The 22083-nt window shown below is 42.6% G+C and overlaps 1 protein-coding gene across 1 annotated transcript in view; it reads right to left on the reverse strand.

Annotated features, from left to right (window-relative positions):
• Nucleotides 1–11185: 11185 nt before the first annotated feature.
• The window catches only part of CAPN9 (calpain 9), a 30260-nt gene continuing 19362 nt past the window's right edge, over nucleotides 11186–22083 (reverse strand). Inside the window, exons 11-20 of the mRNA XM_083732490.1 lie at nucleotides 20794–21002; nucleotides 18037–18073; nucleotides 17695–17775; nucleotides 17288–17345; nucleotides 16242–16306; nucleotides 15024–15092; nucleotides 14179–14257; nucleotides 13307–13423; nucleotides 11966–12024; nucleotides 11186–11437 (exon numbers count right to left, since the gene is read on the reverse strand). Coding sequence (XP_083588616.1) covers nucleotides 11411–11437; nucleotides 11966–12024; nucleotides 13307–13423; nucleotides 14179–14257; nucleotides 15024–15092; nucleotides 16242–16306; nucleotides 17288–17345; nucleotides 17695–17775; nucleotides 18037–18073; nucleotides 20794–21002 — 801 coding nt within the window. The 3' untranslated portion in view covers nucleotides 11186–11410. The remainder of the gene's footprint in view (nucleotides 11438–11965; nucleotides 12025–13306; nucleotides 13424–14178; nucleotides 14258–15023; nucleotides 15093–16241; nucleotides 16307–17287; nucleotides 17346–17694; nucleotides 17776–18036; nucleotides 18074–20793; nucleotides 21003–22083) is intronic.

Consider the following 22083-nt stretch of genomic DNA (forward strand, 5'->3'; position numbering starts at 1 on the left):
TTGACATGGTTCTGACATTTTGATATGGGCTTCATCTGCATTCTACGTTTACTTTTATTATTTTTTCATAAAAATTATTCACAGCTGATTTTTTAAAAACAAAACCTCAAAGCAGTTCACAAAAAAGAATTTAAAGCAGTATCATACCACTTGGCTTCCCCCAGAGAATCATGAGAACTGTAGTTTGTTAAGGTTGCTGAGAAAATTAAATATTACTATATTGGTTATTTGTTGCAAATCTTTGCACAAAATTGGCTCTCACGGGGGGTGAAAGCTGGTTTTTACTATGTCAGACAAAAATTTTTAGATCTAGAATTGTTTCTCCATCTTGAGCTTAGAGTGCTAAAGATTATTCCAAACTCCCAAAACTAGAATCAAAATTGTGCCCATCTTGTGAAAATTGAGTATCCGTCTATCAAACTTGTCTAACCCCTATTATTATAAATCACCCGCTTCCTGAAAGGTATTTCATCACTATTTGTTTAGGCCACGTCTGAGCATAAGGGAGCTCTACATTTGTAGAGGGGTGTGTGTTTTATAATACTGTATTTTTACATGTATAAGACGCCCCATATTTTTTTACCCAAAATTGAGAAATTAAGTTGCTTAGCTTTTGGTGGGGGGGGGGGGGGAGGAGGTCAATCCACCAAACGCTTATCCCCCTGCTCGACGCAGCCGCCTTATCTGCCCACAGCCAATCTCCAGCTTCCTGCTGCCATTAATTGCACATCCCCTCTCTGCATTCACTGCCTGTGTATAAGATGACACCCATTTTTTGCCAATTTTTTTTTAGCAAAAAGCATCATCTTATACACGGAAAAATACAGTAATTCTCCATTTGTATCTTACTTGTCTGTCATGGAGCCCATAGGAGATTCTATCATGATCTCCCTTTTGGGTTAGCAGCTGGATCTCTTAGCTGCAGAATGGAATAACATCAGCTGCCTCCAAACTACTATCCTGTAGTTTCAACTTTTGAGTCATGGTTGGTAAAATCAAGAGGGTAAGTTTTGTTGCTTTATAAGATCACGAGAAAGGAAACAGGCTTGTCTTCACTTACTTTTCCTCTGCTCATTCCAAGCCCTGCCCGCTCTTTGAAGCTCAGTCGGAGCAAACAGCAATCCACAGAAAACCCGAATTGACATTTGCTCCGATTGAGTGCTAAAGACCAAGATTTTGCAGGGAAAGCTCCAGGGCAAAAATCCCCCACAAAAATGCTCTGACACAAACCTGTGCCTGGAAAGAACAGGGCAAAGTATGGATGAACCCAAAGCTGTGCAAAGTAATTCAGGTTGAAAGTTTTTAATGACCTTGAACGGTGCCCAAATAATAATAGCCAGGCAGAGAGTGGTTTGATGCAATCTTACAGCATTTTCAGATGATCACCATTTTGTGAATGGGATTCAGTCACATACTGGCAGATTGAAGTTGCTTGATTGATGAAAGCTGATTTGGAACTGTTCCCCCAAATACTGGACTTCTGGGATAAGGAAGAGGATGGGGAAATGCACTGGGAAAGTGACAACACTTGCTTTGAGATGTCATCTAGCCTCCCCACAGATAAATCGGAATGAATGCTCTTTAAGCAGGCAATGTTGTCTAATCTCCCTGCAAGCAAATCAGAATGGAAACCTAATATGTCTTCTGGAAGCATCCTTGATGACAAAATCCCCTTAGATCATGTGATCCCCCTGAAGGTTCTACACAACATTCTATGACAAGTTTTAATCCACACTAGTTGCACTAGCATACCATGCTCTGTTTGGCAGTTTGGTCCATCCATCTGAGCTTATAAGAAATAAGAAAAAATAAGGTAAAAAAAAAGTTTATAAGAGAGGCCTGCTGGAATTAGTGGAGTCTGCAAGGCTAACTTTAAAACATGTAGGATTCTCTTCTATTGCCTATAAATAGAACTGACTAATTCTTTACTTGAATTACTCTACATAAATACCCATCCATGAATCCGTATCTCTGGAATCTAATGAAAATAACTTCCTTGGTCAAACTGATCAAATCACTCCATAAATTTCCATGATGAAACCCAGACAGTGCACTGCTTACATCAGGAGGAGACACAGAGTTTGTCAGCTTAAATTTGTTGGGACTTTATAGTGCGGTGATTTTAAGGACAGGTTCTCCAAGGCCCTCGGATATGAGTCAGTTGCATTATGAGACTACAAAGCAGTCAGGTTCTATGTAGATAGGGCTGGTAGGGGTTTGAAAAGGGAGATGAGCCAGAAGACGAGATGAGAAGCGGGTTTGAGAAAGGAGATGGTGGCAGGCGAGAATTCTACCACTGAACCACCAACAGCAGCAAGGATATTACTGACCCAAAAATGGAAGCAAGAAGAACTACCAACATTAGAAGAATGGAGGATGAAATTAATGGACTATGCAGAATTAGACAAGCTAACAGGAAGGATCCAAGACCGGCGGAACCAGAGGTTTACCGAAGACTGGACTAAATTTATTTTTGAAAAGTATTTGTGATGATCAAATTATGTTTGTAGGACTACAAGAAGTTCTGTGAGGAGTAATTTAAGAAATATTGTAAAAATGGAAAGGGAGAAATGATTTGTTAGAAAATGTAAAGGCAATATTAAGTTAAGAATTGCAGGAGAAATAATTAAGATGGAAGACTACCAGAGATGCTGAAGGAAGTCCAAATAAGGATATATGTGTAATAATTTGTGTGGTGTGTTTTTAAAAATTTTGTATGCTAAAAATTAATTAAAAATATTTAAAGAAAAAGAGCAAAAAAAAAAAAGAGAGAGAGAGAGAGAGAGAGAAAGGAGATGGTGGAGCAACACTTCTTCAGTCACTGGGCATCTCCATTTAAAAGGATCAGTAAGCAACTGGTGGAAAATACTTCTGCCCATCAGAATGGACAATACTGGACGAACGTTCTGACCTGGTATAAGACATCTTCCTATGGCCCTTTCTAAGTCTGGTTCATTTCTACTCATCAAAGTTTGTCAAGTCTTTGACAACTCCTGAGAGACACACAGCAGTTTTTGCTTTGGATGCAGAGAAACAAGGCTGGAGCAAGATGAGGCACGAGAAGGTATCAGCCAGGAATGAGGGAGAACTTGGATTCAGTTCACATCTAAAGGCGAATCTATCTGAGTTGCACTTTCTGAAGCAGTATGTGAACAGCTGTCCTTCAAAATTTGCACTTAACCAAATTTTGTGGGGCAGGTCTGCAGCCAAAACAATGTCTGCCAACATGCACATATTAGGCAAAAGTACACTAAAATGAATATATTAGTGAAAATAGCATGCAAAAAAGTAGTTCTCCAGATATTAGCAGACTTCCATTGGCCCCAGCCAGCATGGGCAGTGGGTCAACTATGATGGAAGTTGTAATCTAGCCGTGTAAGGAGGGCCCTGGGTTCTCCACCCCTAGATGTGTGACCGTTTGGGTGGTAGCTTTGTTTACAATTTATATCAATTCTTTGTGTGAGTTAATTCAGAAGCATCTTCACTCTTAAATTGAAGATAGGTAAAGGTAAAGGGACCCCTGACCATTAGGTCCAGTCGTGACCGACTCTGGGGTTGCAGCGCTCATCTCGCTTTATTGGCCAAGGGAGCCGACGTACAGCTTCCAGGTCATGTGGCCAGCATGACTAAGCCGCTTCTGGTGAACCAGAGCAGCACACGGAAACACCGTTTACCTTCCCGCCGGAGCGGTGCCTATTTATCTACTTGCACTTTTTGATGTGCTTTCGAACTGCTAGGTTGGCAGGAGCAGGGACCAAGCAACAGGAGGTCACCCCATTGCGGGGATTCGAACCGCCGACCTTCTGATTGGCAAGTCTTAGGCTCTGTGGTTTAACCCACAGCGCCACCCGCATCCCAAACTGAAGATACCTTGGTCTATATTTCAAGCCTGTGATGAACACCTGGGGGAGGGAGGAGGATTGTTTCCAAAAATATTGCCTTCTCCATTTTTTTTATTTCTTTGCCTTTCTTAAAAACAGTACCACTGGTTGAATTACTCTACTAAAAAAGAGTGCCACACATTTCTCCTATCCAATAAGGCTGAAATTACATACTGGAATTAAATATTAATAACAACATAATACAGTGGAGAAGAGATTTGAATAATCTCAATGCTTCTGAATAGCCAACTGAGAACAAAACCACCTTTCTTCCAAGCTATTAAGTGGATTGTGGTCATAGGATTGAAATAATATTTTTTAGGTTTATTTAATTTCCCCTTTTCTTCCTGCTCAGCAATTTTAGAAAGCTTTTTCCATTTTTGGATCATTTTGTAAATCAAACAAAAACACATTTACAGCAGGGACGCCAAGTGTCAGCCAGATGCAAACTGGAACTTCTTACAAAAGATGGGGCATGGGGTCAAGAGAATCCAGGAAAGCTGTTTTTAGAATGGGGAAAAAGCCATTTATTTTACATAATACAATGAACTCTCCTAATACAATGTCAATCTGCTGTTGCTTCCACTTTTAGAAAGACTTGAAAATAAGTGTAACTCCCCATCTGGCAACCACTTATCCAAAAAAATAGCTTTGCATGTTATGGTGTGTGTGTGTGTGTGTGTGTGTGTGTGTGTGTGAGAGAGAGAGAGAGAGAGAGAGAGAGAGAGAGAGAGAGAGAGAGCAACAACAGTTTTCTATGGGGCTTAAAGACAATTCCACCCAAGAGAAATCCTGGTCACGACAAATTAATTTAGTTGGGAAGCCTTCTTTCTGCAGGTTTGTTTATATTCACTGGCAAAAGTTCAAATAGTAATGCCAAGAAAACTTAAGTTTCCCCAATAAGCCTCAGCAGCAAAAAGGTACTATTAGCATCTGTAATAAAATTGTATAACTGTGCTGATTTTGCATAAGCATGGTGACTTAAATATTTTATTTAGTGACCCTGACATTTGATGAAGTTTGTTGTCAGGTTTTAAAAAAAAAAAAGAACAATTAACATGACTGTTCACTTGGAGTCAAATGGATATTGACTTCCACTTTACCACTTAAAGAAACAGCAAAGAGATATTGAGAGGTTGCTGGAACATGAGGAAACAACAACAACAACTATCCAATTTAAATTTAATAACGCTCACTTCCAGTGCTTTCAAAATGTATTAGGCTCCTTTAATGTTTTCAGCCGTGGCACCCAAGATTTGGAAGTCTGCCTGGCTTCGTCACTGTCCATTTTTATTCTCTCCATTTCTCATTTTGCCCACCTTAAATTCAGTTCTCTGCATTTCTGCAGCAATTTATGTTTGTTTGGTTAAAAAAAAACCAATCCTCACGAAAATTAATCAGCATTCCAGTGCAATTTTTTCCTAATAAACATGTTTGTATGTAGTTTTGATTAATGTAGACATGTCTGCAAGCTATTTCCCCTAATACGATGCATCTGTATATGTTATTTTCATGCATAGATTCGTTTCTATGGACACTTTCCGCTAAGATATGTATATTTTTTTGTTAAGCATTGTTTGTTTGGAGAACTACGCGGCAACATTATTTTGCTTTAATGTTTTGTGCTAACTGGCTTTCCCCAGATAATAATAGATCCTTGACAGTTGTGTTAGATGAGCACAAACAAAAATAGAATAATAAGGTCTATCGATTAGTAGATTCTTCAGAGCTGTTATGAATCCAGACATTAAAAGCCCATTTAAAACAAAAACAAGGAAGAAGATAATTCTGCACGCTAATAATACAAAGAATATGCAAACTGATGTTTTTCAGCATAGGATTGGACCTGGTGAAAGCTATCACTGTTAGGGTGAAAACAGTTTGCATCTTCCCCAAAGGATCCCCTGTGCTCCCTTACAGTGATGTTTTTATTTCTTCCAGATACTGGAAATTTTAAGCACATAAAAGCTTCTTTTCTGAGCCAAGGGAAGCAGAGTTTCAAATGTTTGATCAAAAACAGGTGCAAGCCTGCTTGCCTTAACAAAAGGCTTTCAGTCCACTGTGGATAAACCCTTGGCGGGGGTGAGGTGAGTGGAAGTTCAGTGCAAAAAAGAAAGAAAGAAAGAAAAAGGAATGCAATGTTAAATTTCGCATGTCAAAAGAGAGAATCAGGATTTCAGCAGCTAATTTGAGTAGTGCTTGACATTACTATTTTTAAAAAGTGTTTTAACCTAGGAGCAGCGTGTGTTTTGGAACACATAAATCCTCTTGTTTCCTGCAGACTCAGCCAAGCGTTCACAGCTGAAGCTCACAACTGTCCTTTTTGCAGCAGCAGATTGGTTTATGCAGCCCTCATTGTGGCAAATAGAACACCCAACTCATTCCTCATGAGCAGGAGAAGCGGCAACTTTTCAGAATGGAGCTCCAAGCCTCCCCAATGTAGCACACATCCACCACGTACAACATTGGTTTATAAGATGTACTGGTGCTGGTCCCAGAACCCTTTGCATTGTGATGGAGCCAGGGGGTTGAGGTTGCACCTCTGAATTTCATCTTGATGTAGCCATGCTAGAAGTAGAGCCCAGATTTCCACACTATTTGTGGCATGGAAGATTCACTGTGCAACAACTGGAATCTGGTGTAATCATACAAATCCCACGTCTGATGCTATGCCAAGTAAATCAGGAATGAAGAATCCGTGACCCAGACTCCAGTTTCCATCTGCCACAGCTGTCATGGCCCATGGTCAGGGCTGATAGGTTTTGTAATCCAATGACAGATGGAGGGCCATAGGTTCCCCATCCCTGAAGGAAATTGTACATTACAATTTTGCTTCCAAATTAAGTTTGTGTTATGTTTCAAGTCTGGTTTGTTTTTTCGTTTTTTCTGCATAACCTGCTGCCAAATGTTCATTTGTTCTGTAGAAGCTTTTGAAATTTGCCCACTAGTACTTTTCATTTATTTTTACCCTAGGATAAGCACACAGTTCTTCCATACAGCAATATCAACATATAGAGGATATTATTCTGACAGGTCACTCTTAATCTGACCTCCTTTCTATTTCAGTTACACTTGTCCTCTAGGAAATGAATCAGATCAGTATTACGAAATGGAAATTCACTTCTCTCTGGCACCAGGCAATCTGTTTTCAAGCTAAAATGGTCTCAGGCAATACAGCTATTATCTGTCTGCAATCTGTGTTTCAGAGGTCAGTTAATCAAGGTGTAAAGGCATGGTGAGGTATTCATAACTTTGATATTTCATCCTTTGGACCTGGGCCTCATGAAAGCATGATGGATAATGATGACAAAAATTGTGGGGTTCGCATATCCATCTACTGTGAAGCCCAAAATAAAGAGGCAGCTTTTAATGGCCTAGCAGAATGATGGATTTTTGCTTTCCTGTAAACAAATTAGAAGGAAATCCTTCCATCATACATCTCCCTGTCTTTGTGGAACTGGTAAAAGGAGTCGGTTGAGTGATATAATCAAGATACTGTCAGGGCTAGTGTTACCATCAGGCAGTCTGAAATGGTTGCCTCAGGCGGTGGAATCCTGGAAGGATCCAGGAGTGGTAGATTCTGCTGCTGCGCCTGCTGTTTCTGAAGCCCACAGCCTTGGTGCCAGTTTTAGAGGCGGCCACGACAGCTATTTCTCCAGTTCCCTCTGGTGTTGAAGTGGCCACTGTCTCCAAAATGGCACCGGTGCTTTGGCCTGGGACTTCTGCTCCAGCTGTGGCCATTCTCTGCCCCCAGCGGCAGCGCTGAGGATGGAGAACAGCAGCAGCTGGAGCAGAAGCAATGCAAAGACCAAGCCACAGCTTCTTCAATGGTCATCCAGCTTCCAGCTCACCTGATTGGTTCGCCTCTTGCTTTTGGCTCTTCTGATTGGGTCTGTTTTCCCAAGATTCCACCTATTTTGTGTTTGCTGCTGCCAGGAGCAACAAGGAATTAGTTTTGTCTTTCCATTGTCTTGCTGTTCTTTTGCTGCCATGCTGCTCTCCTGCAGCCATTTTGTTCCATTAATGTAAATTTTGCTGTCTGCTGGTTCTCAGCCAGCAGCACATGAGTTCAGTCTCCATATGAGACAAACTCACAATTTCTTCATGTAACTACCAAGTAAAGCCTGCCTTTCAGGGATCATATCGTGAACTGAAATGTGAGTAAACTTTTTGTTACTTTACTCAGAAAGACTTTTGTGTCTTTATTCTTTTAAGAGGGATCAAAGGGGACACCAGGAAATAATTTAACTAAGAGATTCAAACGAATCTGCAAACTAGCTTCCAGCTATATTAAGGGGAATTTGCTCTGCTACATCACTCACTAGCATGTGTGAAGGAAGGATAATATTTATTCAATATATCCTTTCCTACTATCCTTCACATTCCCATATGTCTCACCCCTGGTTCCAATACAGAGAGAGAATTACCTGGACTTCTTATTCTTGTGGTTCAGGGTGCAGTGCGTGGGTGCTCAGTTCTGTTGAAATGACAAAACGCATTTATTTTTCCTCGGTTAATGTATTCCACAGCTAGAGCTACTGAACTTGGTGGGGACAATTTAGCACCTGTTAGGTATTCAGTGTCCTCAGGTCAGGTTACATGATTTTTGTCAGCTTTCTTTGGGGGGAGGGGTGGCGTGCTACAGAGTAGCATGTATTGGAGTTGTTTTTTAGGAGTCTGGTTTTGTGCTTTTTCCAGATAAAGCCATTTTTCTTCCACACCATCACCTCCATCTTACTAAATTGGCAGGGGGTGTGCCATTGTGTGGTTTGCCTCAGGTGCCAAAATGTCTTCAGTCAGCCCTGGATGCTGTTATGGGGCTCTTTGGTTGCAAGGATAACAGAATGCCAAGAAGGAGAAAGAGTTGGGATGAAGAATAAAAAAACCACGGGAGGTCACTTATTCTCTCTGTTACTTTAAGATGAACTTTTACCCCCAATTTTGATGAACGCAGCAGAAATCTGCTTGACTTTCAGTCCTCTGATATTATAGACCTGGAGTTAGGTAGGTTGCATTTGGCTGCTTTGTTATGTTTTCTCTGCCAAGAAAGCACAATGTGTCTTGCAAAGCTGGGTGATAGCTCCTGATGCACAGCACTCCTGTCCTGATTTGTTTAGAAACAGGAACAGCCAAGCCCCAGGGGCCTGCAAAGAGGAGTTAAGTGCAGATGAGCTAAGGAGCTCCAGCAGAGTACAATGACATATTTCAGGTTCTGATACTATTCCAGTTCTTGCTTGAGGAAACCAAAACTACATTTGTAATGCCTATCTCCTTGAGGAACCTAAGAATGTGAGCCACACAAATGAGAGGGTCACAGAACAATGAAAAAAGAAAGTCAGAATCAGTGCCCCTCCAGCCATCCTCTTCATTGTGCATTCATGATTATTTGTGCTCATGATGGTCTTGGAGAGGTCACACGCGATCCTGCTTTCAACATGGTTTGTACCTGCAAATATTTTGGGGCAGTCACACTGCTTTATTTCCAGTCAGTAGGTATCCCAAGACTTCCTGCTGAAATCTTGGAACTTTTTTTAAAAACAACAACCACCACCACCCCACAAATGTTCTGGTTTGTTTTTTTGTTCTGCTTTTGTTGCACTATATGGCCCCTCCAGAAGGGAAAGAAGCAAACAAGAGAGAGCAGGAAGAGAAGTGAAGACTGTTAACTGAAAGACCAAAGACAGAAACGGCTACATTGGTATCAACAGTTAATGGACACAGTTGACTCATTTATCCATGAAGTCCACCACTGCCAAGTGATGCAGTGATGCGGGGTTGGGTGGTTGTGGGGTGCTTTAAGTGTTCATTAGTTGGTTGGGTTAAGGTTGTTAGTTTTATGAGATAAGAAAAGATTTCTATGTCCTTTGACCCCTGAGGGATGATCAGCCCATCCTCATGCCAGTCGCAGTACCCTGAAGCATTACTCATTTATTGGGTTGTTGTGGAAGGAGAACAACTACAGCAGAGGTTTTCAACCACTGGGGCGCTTTAAATGATAGTCAGGGGTGCCGCAAGCAATACAGTGGTACCTCGGGTTAAGTACTTAATTCGTTCCGGAGGTCCGTTCTTAACCTGAAACTGTTCTTAACCTGAAGCACCACTTTAGCTAATGGGGCCTCCTGCTGCCGCCGGGTCAGCGGAGCACAAATTCTGTTCTCATCCCGAAGCAAAGTTCTTAACCCGAGGTACTATTTCTGGGTTAGCGGAGTCTGTAACCTGAAGCGTATGTAACCCAAGGTACCGCTGTACTGGCCTCTGCCCTCTCTCCTTCCCTCCCTCCTCTGATGCCCTCTTGCATCTCTGCCTCCCAAAGGCTTGCACAGCTGTTTGTTGCAGCCGCCACAGCTACACACTCTGCAGGCAAATGGTGCTTCTGGGGGTGGCCAGTGGGTGCTGGTTGCCAGGAACTGAGGTGGCCTTGGAGTAAGCAAGCAAGCAAGCGGGCGAGGGAGCCCAGCCAGCCAGTTCACCAGCCCTTGCTGTTGGGAATGGGCAGATAAGTGGGAAGCCAGGCAAGCAGGCAGACAGGCATTGTACTGGCTTTTCTTGGGCTTGCTGCATGGAAGGCCTGCCTGGGAGCTGAGTGCCTGGTGCTAAGGGGAGCATTTCCACCATGCAGGCATGCTGCTGCCACTGCTGCCTCCCAAGGTAAGGTACTGGCCTTTTGCTCACCTCTGGCCAGTCTTTGTTGTGCCACTAAGATTGGGGGATCCTCTTCCCAAGCCCGTGGGGCAGTGTGAGGAGGCACCTCTCTTTGGAGCAGGGGGAGCAGCTCAGAGACCAGGGGTGGCAACAGCAACTGCCCAGAGGTCTCCCAAGGAGAGGAAGCTGAGGGAAGGGAGGGTGTTCAAAAATGGGTGAGAGGCTGCCAGCTCTGCAAGCAAGGAGTGTGGTCCTGAGCGCCACAGGGGTACCGCAGAAAGAATGTTGTTGGTCAAGGGAGCCGTGGACTCAAAAAGGGTGCAATCCTCTGAACTACAGGTTTGACTTATTGTGAGCAGTCTTTTTACAATCCACCAGCATCAAATGTCACCAGCCATCAGTGACATGGGCATTGTTAGGATGATTTGTGAGATTCTTTTTTCTTATGCATATTTGAAGAAATTTAGGCAAAACAAAATTAGGACACTTAATGGGAGCAGTTCAGCCATGTGGCAAGTTCATTGGAAACTGACATGATCATGTGTCATAAAAAAACCCCAATGATTGCTTGGAGCCAGTCATTCCATTTGATGTGAATTGCACTCAATTTCAAAACATATCCATATTTACTGTGACACACACACACACACACACACACCACACAAGTTAAATACTTATCTATATTTGTTGTTTTCTTTTAAACAGGTACTTTATTACACCCCTTTTATGCCAAAATGGCTTCAAAGCAGTTCTGGTAGCATTGAGGGCCAATGTAAGAAAGGGTAGAAGATGCAGGAATTCTGTGATGTTTTCAACCATGGGAGGAACATTCCAAACTTATTTTGAGAGGCACTTAGAACATTGGCTGAAACCCAGATTGGATGTCTTCAGATGTTCATTGTCAAGTTGATAAACTAATAGGAGAAAGAAAGACCAAACATTGCCGTTGAAATATCAAATTTGTCAGAACTCTAGGGCCATAAATCTGATCAGCCTCTTCTTATTCTGAATTTGTGACTACCAAAGTATGTATGTCTTGTGGAGGAGGCACTGTGGTCAAACAGGATGATAAAGGAGATCCTAAAGTAACATGTGTAAGATGAGAACTTCCCAGAATGGCAGAAATACAGGACCCTCTGAAATAGAGGTGTGGCTCTAAAATCTGATGGCTATCTTAGCTTAAGGGAAATGGGAGCCCTCCCCATATTCTATCACTTATTTGGTTTTAAACTATTTAAATGTTGAGGGCCATAGGCTTGGAGAGACATCCTCAAGTCAAATAATTACCCAGTGGAGGCCCTTCATTGGGTTTTCATTTGCTTATGCCAGTAGTAAAATGTGCCCATAAAAAAGTGGAAGAAGTAGGGAATCCTGCACTCAAATAGTTACTCTCTACACTTTTTACTTAAGGACATATGAGCTTTAGGATCTTGGGTACTTACATCACTTATATTCAGGTTAATGAAGTCTCTGTTTTTCACACTTAGTGCTTGGAACACTCCTGGAAAAAAAATCAACAAGTGATGTTGATCTGATTCATACAAATATGTGGGGACAATGCAAGGTAAATGACCTGAGGCATTTAGTGGTACTCATACTTAAGAGTAAACCCACAAAAATTAATGAATATGACTAAGCTAGATCCTTTAATTTCAATGGGCCTACTCTGCAAAACTTAATTGGATGCAAGCTTTGGGGCCAAGATGCAAATTTGCATAAATTAGCACATGCACACTTTGTATGTATAAATGCCATAACTTTCAGAGGGGAAAAACAACCTCCGGCTGTTAGGGCTTAATATGAGCTATCAAGAGAATTTACTGAGCTCAGTTCACTGTATGTGGATTGGGCCTCCTATCTCCCCACCCCATGACTTATTAGCAAGAGCTGCTCTTTTGTATATATTAAAACAAAAAGAAGCGTCCTTGGGCAAATTAAGATGACAGGTGGGTATAGTCTCACTGGCAATGTGCTTTGTAGTGCATTATGTGAGCACAGTTAAATACAAGTAACAATAATCGAACCGCCCCCCCCCCGCTAATGTTAAATATATGAAAGGGGGAAAGGGGCTATAGACTGGAAGCCAAGTAAAAAATATCTGGGGCTGAGACCCCCTGGGCCATCCCCCTAAAACACCTTTCCAGTATGATCAGGGTCTTACATAAAAATTCTGTTGCAGTAAATGTCAGAAACATAGTGAATGCTGACATTTACAGGTTAGTTTTAGGAGGCCCAATGAGTAACGACAGAAATATTAACGTTACTGTGGCTTCCCCTCACCTCACATTTGTACCAATGACATGATAAAGTGTCATTTACTAATAAGTGACAGAAATAAAGGTGACATTCAAGCATTTACTGAAAGTACTAAATTGACCTTGAGCTATACTGGGAAATGTCAGAATTTTCTGTCATTTACCCTGCAACTCTTCAGATCTTAAGAACGACTGGTCATTGTTGGCATTCATCAAATGTCTCTCGCTTACTGCAGCAGTGGCAAACATGGCTGCTTAGCAGAGCACTTGCCGTTTCAGCTCATTATGGCACTGAGACACAAGATAAACGTGCTTTCAAACTAATAGTGTCGTAATTATGAAGCAGAATAGCAAATCCAATAATTGTAGAACACTTGTAGGAAATGAACTGCTGCAAAACCAAATGATGAACAAAAACTGTGAAAGCAGTTAGGTGTTGGAAACCCACCTATTGTGTCTATCACATGTCAAAGGGAATTTAAAAGCTTTCAAAGAGAACAAATAAAGATAAAAGAAGAAGATACTCACGGCTTGCATTTTCCAGGCGAATGAGGCAGTTTAAGAAGTCATCAAATTCAATCTGGTATTGATCATCAGAGTACCTCAGAACCATCAACTGCAGTAGATAATTATTGAGCTGAAACCCTTTAGGAAAGAGAAATTTGAGCTTCTTTAATAACTCACTGCAACTGCCACTCTTCCAGCAAGCCGTTTGAAAGCATCCAAGACAATGTATAGGACGCAGGATCTATGCATCCTGAGAACTGTGGTTTTAGTTTTTATATAAGCTTCCAGCCCTCGTGATTGTAAAGAATTGATTGGGTGAAACAGGGGGGGGGGGTAAATCTAGAATTCTGAAAATGTAGATTTTAATGCCTTTTATGATTCCCTGTAGTTCCATATATAACTAACTGTTACTTTAACCAGTCATCATAATCATTTCTTTTAATCTTTGATCTCAGCCAGCCAGTTCTGGTCAGAATTTCCATTGAATCTTGAGTCTTTAAAGTACATTCTGCAGCCACCTCAATCTTATTGACTTGATTTATTCTGAGCAAGGAACTTGTTCAAAGGAAGAGTACAAAAAATCCTGAATATCCTGTCTTGTGAGCCTACAGCCCTATATTCATTTTCCTGGGAGTAAGCCCCACTGAAATCATAGGACTTAACTCTCTTCCTAAGTGCCACTTTGGGCCTGTATGCCTGCTTTTAACAGATGATCTAATAAGGACTCTTTCATGTCACATCTAGTGAGGATGATCTTGAAAGGCTGCTGCTCACTCACTGTCTGGGCTCCCTGCCAGCAACACAGTTGCTCCTGCTCTCCAAGCCTCTCTTGCCACCTCTGCCACCTAAGTTCACCTACTGCCAAGGCCAGCCTTTGAGGAAAAAATTGGTACCTGCTGCTTTTAAAGCAAGACGAAGTTCGTAGGAAGACATGGTGCCAGAGTGGTCAGAATCAAAATGAAGGAAAATACCCTGAACAAATGAACAAAAAGAGAAAATTATTTGTAACCCCTCTGAGAAAGGAAGAGTTGATGGGTCACTTAATTGTTTCAAGACATCCAAATGCTCCTTTATATTTGGGCTTCATCAGCCTGTGTGCTCTGACTGGCTATTTAAAAATTCATTTCTTGCCGATTGTGTATTGTCCAACTTTTTCAGATCCAAAACTGGGACATGCGGCTTCTGGGACATGCTCCTGGGCACATCACGTAACCTGCACCATGCTCTAGCCTCAAAAAAGCACTTTTTGGGGGCTGGAGTGTGGCCTGAGATGACACTAGATGACAGCACCCAAAATGGCCACTGAGATTTTGCAGGAAAAATGGGATGACCCTTTTCCCCCGGAGCACTTGGCAGGTCACCAGTGTTTTCTCCTCATCATGAATCAGCACTTTCATCTTACATGTTCCAATAGCAATATATTATGTTCAAGCAATGTCTTTTGCTAAAGATTTATTTCGCTTGGCCTCCTTCTGAGGAACATTTGTTCTGACATTTATTACCTTTAAAAAATCCTTTTTTTTTGCTCAAGTTTTTAAAAAATATTGCTAATGTTTCCTGTAAACTTTTTGCGGTTTGGCACAAAAGCAAACAAAGAATGTTTCCTAGAAACAGTTTTTTTATTTTTAAGAGCACTGATTTAATATGAAAGTTTTATGGGTCTTTAAAATTGCTTTGTAGTTACTTCAAAAATGCCTAACCAAACAACCAAGAAAACTATGACTCTATATTAACTTACAATCCACTTCTTCAGTTTGTCCCAGAAAATTTTGAACTCGTTGAATTCAAGTTTCCCATTTCCACTGGCCTGATGCAGTCCAAATTGAGGAAAACAATACTATTTGTGTAAAATACCCAAACCAGCCTACATTTATTACTTTATTCATGCAGTTAAACATTTTGAACTAACAGCCTTGTTCTATCAGCATTAACTGCTGCAGAGCACTATTACTGCATCAAGGACATGCTGCAGAAAACACATGCACAAAACCACCAGCCTAGACAGGCCCTGTTGCTAACATATAGTTATGTGTTGGGGTGGGGGGTAGGCTGTATGCTTGAGCCCCCTTCTAATTCCAGGATCCAGCCTAGATTCAATTCCTGGAATAGCTAGGCTAGCTTCCTGGTGAGGTCATGGGCCATTAAAGTAACAAAGGAAGTAGCTCTGTACTAGAGCTGGTAGTTAGAAAGCAAAGGGCAGAGTTGAGAGTTGCTTTATGTGAGCTAGAAGTGGGCAGGCTGCAGGCTGGGCAGCTGAGAGACAGAGCTACACATGACCTGTTGGAATCCAAGGCTGTGGCTATGGAGGAAGCAATACTTTAGCGGGGTGTTGCTGCCGTGAGCCCCTCCATCGTAGGCTCAGGTTGTACATATGTGTAAATAAACCATATATCATAAAGACACCACAGTCTCCGCTGTCCCTTATTCCAAAGGAGACACGAATCCTGGGTAAGCACCTAGAACCCCTGGGATCTCACACGGCTTGGAGATTGAGGTGGCATGCAACAATATAATGCAATACAATGTCACCAATGCCCTCTCTAAGTCTTCAAATAATTCAGTGAATGAAAACACACAACAGAACTCTGCATCCCCTTGTCCTGAGTTATTTAAATAAGCAACCAATCCTACTTGTAAATGATATTCTGGTAGAATGGAAATGTTTGGAGATGCCAAACAATAAAAAAAAACCTGGGCTGGGTCTGAATCAGAAATATTCCAGTGCTCTTGAAGATGCTTTTGTGAATACAATTTTGTTAAAATTCATTTCTATAATTTTTATAAGAAAAGCTGTAAAGTCATTAGGACTTCCAAAGACATGCCCTGCTTAAGTTTTCCTCTGATGCACACCAACATATTTTTATATATTGGAAAAAGCAAAATCTTGTAGAGATTATTCTAAAACTTTGTAACAGCTTCACCGAAGGGAATTCCCACACTCGATTTTAAAGGATACATCCATTAGGGAAATGATGTTTCTACACGAGAGGAGAGTTACTTTCTTGAATTTGACATTATTTGCTGCAAGAGAACAATCACTATCATAAAATCAAATTCACTGTTGTACAGCCCTTCTCTGCCACCAAGGCTAAAAGAGCGCAGATCCATACCGTACATGGAAAGCACATTCAACACACATGGCTTCCCCCAAAGAATCCCATGGACCATAGTTTTTTAAGGGTGTTGGGAATTGTAGCTCTATGAGGGTGAAACTACAGTTTCCAGGATTCTTGGGAAGAAGTCATGTGATTTAAATGTATGGTTACTAAGCAGAAAGGTGAACGTATGGAGTTTCCTTATGTAGAGCTGCAGTTTGGTGGTACTGTAACCTCGCTTTCTATACTGATTGGCAGATGCTTTCCAGGATTTCTTAAATATTTCATTTTTTCTATTTTTAACAGTATTCTTATACATTTAAATCATTTTCAATTTTTTACATCTGAGATTACTTGAATCCACAGACTTCCCCCCAACCCCTACCTGTGGTTTCCAATATTTATCTATTTTCCCCCCTATTGCATCTAATTACATTTTTCAAATTCATTTTATATCCTTTTTTAACTTTAGTCTTATTACATTATAAGTGTTATAACAATCCTGCTAACGTTTTTAAATATATGCAGTGCTCTTTAAGGTACTCTATAAATTTCCCCCACTCTTTGCTACATTTCTTGTCATCTTGGTGTCTGATCTTCACGGTCATTTTCACTATTTTGGCATAGTCCATCGTCTTGGTTATCCATCCTTCCTTAGTTGGGACCTTCTTTTCCTTCCATTTCTTAAGGACTTAAGATGCTCTCCAGGATTTCAGACGGGTTTATCTCTTAGCCCTAATTAGAGATGCCGGGGATTGAACTTGGCACATTGTGCATGCAAAGCAGATATCGTACCGACTGAACGATGCCCCTTTCCTTTCGCCTAATATTGTGCACACTGTACGGGATTTCCCATCACTATGTGGCATAAGAAATCATTTGCCAATTGGGCTTTGACAGCACTTACTTTTTTTCAGTACGGCGTTCAAAACATATTCAAGTTCCTCGGCGCTGATCTCCATGTCCTACAGTGGAAGAAATGAAGGCAGTTGGCAGGTTTGCGGGTTTAAAATGCAATCTACCCGTAATGTGCATTCATGGAAATCTGCTCTGAATCAGGACAATGTAGTCCAAATTAGGAACGCAGAAATTTATGCCAAATTAGCCCATTAGGGGATCTAGCTGAGTATTATCTATACACACAGCAGATCTGCAGGGTTCTAGACAAGGGTCTTTCTCAGCCCTACATAGAAACATTGGGGCTTGAGCCTGGAGCCTTTGCATACAAAATGTGGTGTTCTGCCACTGAACTGAGCCCTCCTGATCATCCAGAGTTCTGCTTGAATATGATTTTTTTTGTTTGGATGTTGTTACCTGTCCTGCAATCTGTTGGAACAATGTCCGGAATTGCTTCTCTTCTTCTGTTTCTTCTTGGGGTGGAGATGGTTCAGGAAGCTAAAACAACCCAAAGATTATTATTGGAGAAAAACAACAATGAGCGTATTTTAATGCTTCTGCTTACTGCCTTTGGGGCTGCACCTTGGAAAAAGAGGCATGTTGTTAACATTGGGTTTGATGGACTCAGTTTTTCTTTATTTTCACCGGGTGTTGCCATAATCTCGGATGCAACAAAACAATAACAAGTAACCTTAGTACAAAGTAATGCCTTTGAGTATGGTGATTGGCCCAATTATTAATTTAAATGTGGTGACATACCTCTGGCAGATCAATGTCAACATTTCCATCCATCTCCCTGTGAGAAACAAATGCAAATCCAAGTTTTTATATGATTTTCTATTTGGAACATTATAAAAAACAACAACCAGAGACAGTGTACAGTGAACAATGTACCGTATTTTTCCTTCTATAACACGCAGATTTTTTCTTCTAAAAAGGAAGGGGAAATGTCTGTGCGTGTTATAGAGCGAATGTGTGGTCCCTGGAGCCGAAAAATCAAGCAAAAATCAAATCGCGGCGCTGCACGCTGCACGGAGAAGCGGCTGCTTTCCTGCATTCTGCCTCAGGGTCTTACTGCCCACCCTCCTCTGTTTCGTTGCTGTGTTTGCTGAAACGGAACAAAGAGCAGGGAAAGCCCCTCCCCTCCAGGCAAGCTCCGGTGCTGCTGGGGGAGAGGGAGAGAGAGGGGGGGAGGGGGAGAGAGAGGGGGGAGGGGGAGGGAGAGAGAAAGAGGGGGGAGGGAGAGGGAGGGGGAGAGAGAGAGAGAGAGAGAGAGAGAGAGAGAGAGAGAGAGATGGCTGGCTTGGGTGGGGGGAAACTTTTGCCTTTCTTTCCTCCCTCCCGTTAAATCCCTCTCCTGCATTCTTAGCCAGCTGCTTCTCTGCACACCCCTCTAATGTCCCTTCTTTGTTTTTCCTTCGCTCCCCACTTAAAATGTGGTTACAAAGCATGGATCCTCAGGATTTTTGCACTGGGTCACCCCAAATTCACCATCAGATCACATAGCATGTCCATGGCTACAGCCTGCACCAAAAAAATCACGCACCCACTGTTGCCTGGGGCTGCAATGGTGCAAAAACGTGGTTACAAACCATGGATCCACATGGATCCTCAGGATCTTTGCATTGGGTCAGCCCAAATTCACCATCAGAGCACATAGCATGTCCATGGCTACAGCCTGCCCCCCAAAAATCACGCACCCACTGTTGTCTGGGGCTGCAATGGTGCAAAAATGTGGTTAAAAAGCATGGATCCACAGGAATTCTCAGGATTTTGGCATTGGGTCACCCCAAATTCACCATCAGATCACATAGCATGTCCATGGCTACAGCCTGCCCCCCCAAAATCACGCACCCACTGTTGCCTGGGGCTGCAATGGTGCAAAAATGTGGTTAAAAAGCATGGATCCACAGGAATTCTCAGGATTTTGGCATTGGGTCAGCCCAAATTCACCATCAGATCACATAGCATGTCCATGGCTACAGCCTGCCCCCCCCCCCGCTCAAATCACATACCCACTGTTGCCTGGGGCTGCAATGGTGCAAAAACGTGGTTACAAACCATGGATCCACATGGATCCTCAGGATCTTTGCATTGGGTCAGCCCAAATTCACCATCAGAGCACATAGCATGTCCATGGCTACTGCCTGCCCCCCAAAAATCACGCACCCACTGTTGTCTGGGGCTGCAATGGTGCAAAAATGTGGTTAAAAAGCATGGATCCACAGGAATTCTCAGGATTTTGGCATTGGGTCACCCCAAATTCACCATCAGATCACATAGCATGTCCATGGCTACAGCCTGCCCCCCCAAAATCACGCACCCACTGTTGCCTGGGGCTGCAATGGTGCAAAAACGTGGTTACAAACCATGGATGCACAGGGATTCTCAGGAGTTTTGCATTGGGTCAGCCCAAATTCACCATCAGAGCACATAGCATGTCCATGGCTACAGCCTGCCCCCCCAAAATCACGCACCCACTGTTGCCTGGGGCTGCAATGGTGCAAAAACGTGGTTACAAACCATGGATGCACAGGGATTCTCAGGATTTTTGCATTGGGTCAGCCCAAATTCACCATCAGATCACATGTCTGTGGCCACAGCATGAAGCACAAAAATGATACATCCACTGTTTCATTCAGAATGTTTTTTCCCTTGTTTTCCTCCTCTAAAAACGATGTGCGTGTTATGGTCAGGTGCATGTTATAGAGCGAAAAATACGGTAAATGTACCTCATGCTCGGTTCTTACATTGTGGGGAAAAGAGTGGTTGTAGGTCCTTATACCTCCATTACACACTGTTTCAGTAATGTAAGAATGTAGAAAACTGGGAGTGATGTAATGGGAATTACCGCTCACCCCCTCCAAGAGGTGGGCGGGGTTTGCGACCCAGCATGGGGCTTCCTGGGACCAGGGTGCCACCCACCTTGGTCACAGGGTGGCTGTCGCCCCACCCCCATCCCAGTGGGCCAATGGGCTGCGGGCTGGGTGAGCGCAGGAATAAGGGCCGATGCTCCTCTGCCCAGGTTCACAATTTTCTTTCTGAATGCACTGAAGTGCCTCCAGAGGAAGCACTCGTCTGTATACATTGGTTCATGTCCCAGGTTCTACAACTGCTAGCAACTTATTCTTTAAAAAAAGGAAGCTGGGGATTATGGCCCAATCATTAACCCACTCACAGACACATGAAGCTCCTCTACAAACATTTAGCAGGAGCTGGTTGCAAATGTAAACTTGAACTTGGAATTTTTCCATCAGATGGATGCAATACAGTGGTACCTCAAGTTAAGTACTTAATTCGTTCCGGAGGTCCGTTCTTAACCTGAAACTGTTCTTAACCTGAAGCACCACTTTAGCTAATGGGGCCTCCTGCTGTCGCTGCGCCGCCGGAGCACAATTTCTGTTCTCATCCTGAAGCAAAGTTCTTAACCTGAGGTACTATTTCTGGGTTAGCGGAGTCTGTAACCTGAAGCGTATGTAACCTGAGGTACCACTGTAACTTGGGGGTCGTACGTACTTTGCGACAGCTTTCTTCTCAGAAAAAATCCTCAGGCAGAAATCCGCCTCCTGGTGTGGCTCAAACGTGGTAGGGACAACAACGTAATCCCCAGGCGGCAGCGCAAATCGGTCAGAGACTTCCCTTAAGTTGATGTAGGTTTTGCTCCTGGCCTTGGATGCGTGGTAGCGGAAAAAATCCTTTGTCAACTGTTCGTCGTTACTGGGGCTCTGCAATTGGATTTCAGATTGACCCCATTATTCATCTGTTAGCTTGGCAGATATAACAGCATAATAACATAAGAATATTCTGTTGGATCAGGCCAATGGACCATCGAGGTCAGCATCCTGTTCTCCCTGCTGGCCAACCAGATTCCTGTGGAGAAGCCTGTCAGCAGGGCCTGAGTGCCAGAGCACTCTCCCCTCCAATGTTTGGAGCCCAAAGTCACACCCATTAGAATGCAAACTCCAGATTCCAACGCTGGTCTACTGCCCTTTCATTTCAGCCTCTGCCTTAGTGTATTGCCATACATTTATACAGCAAAACGAATATCAAGTGTGGGTCTTCAGTGTGTTGTACTAAGTGGATATATGCATGGGGAACAAGGTCAGCTTGTGTAAAGAGTTTCCCCCTCTTCTCCCCCTTAAGAACCCTCTAAACATGTTCTGGGGGTTCCCCCCAACTCTCTAGGGCAGACTTGGGGGGGGGGGAGAGTGAGGAGAGGCATGGAAAGACCCACTGCAAGAGCATATCTCATTCCATGCACATGACGACTTAGCTGAATCCTGAACTATACAGTTCAAAGTTAAAAACGAGACGGCTACATATTGTATTATTATTATCTGTTGCACCTATACCCTGCCTTTCCTCCAGAGAGGAGCTCAAGGGGGCAAAAAGGCATATCCCCCCCCCAATTTATTTCTGCCCTTCTTTTTGCAACAGCTGAAGTGTGCGGCTCTTAATGACCCAAAGGGATATGAACTTAACCTTCATACTATGAATTAACTTCATGCCGCATGAATCATCTTCTTCTGAATGGCCACTATATGCCATTCTTTTTCACAACCGGGAAAATTAAAGAAGGGAATGCTTTTCCTGTACCAGGGCAAAGAGCATTCACACAGCCAGGGTTTTTTGGAAAGCTCCCCACCCACATTTCTGAGGGGTTTCCTATCTTGGTAGTGCAGTGCCAGTGCAGCAAGGCAAAAAGTGAGCACCAGCAGCTATCAAACACACAGGACTGACAGGGACTCAAGTTTAGCTTGCAGATAAAAATAAGAACCACTAAAAACAAGGAAAAACCAATCATTA

This window comes from Podarcis gaigeae (genome assembly GCF_964106915.1).
Source record: "Podarcis gaigeae genome assembly, chromosome: 3".
Classification (NCBI taxonomy): Eukaryota; Metazoa; Chordata; class Lepidosauria; order Squamata; family Lacertidae; genus Podarcis; species Podarcis gaigeae.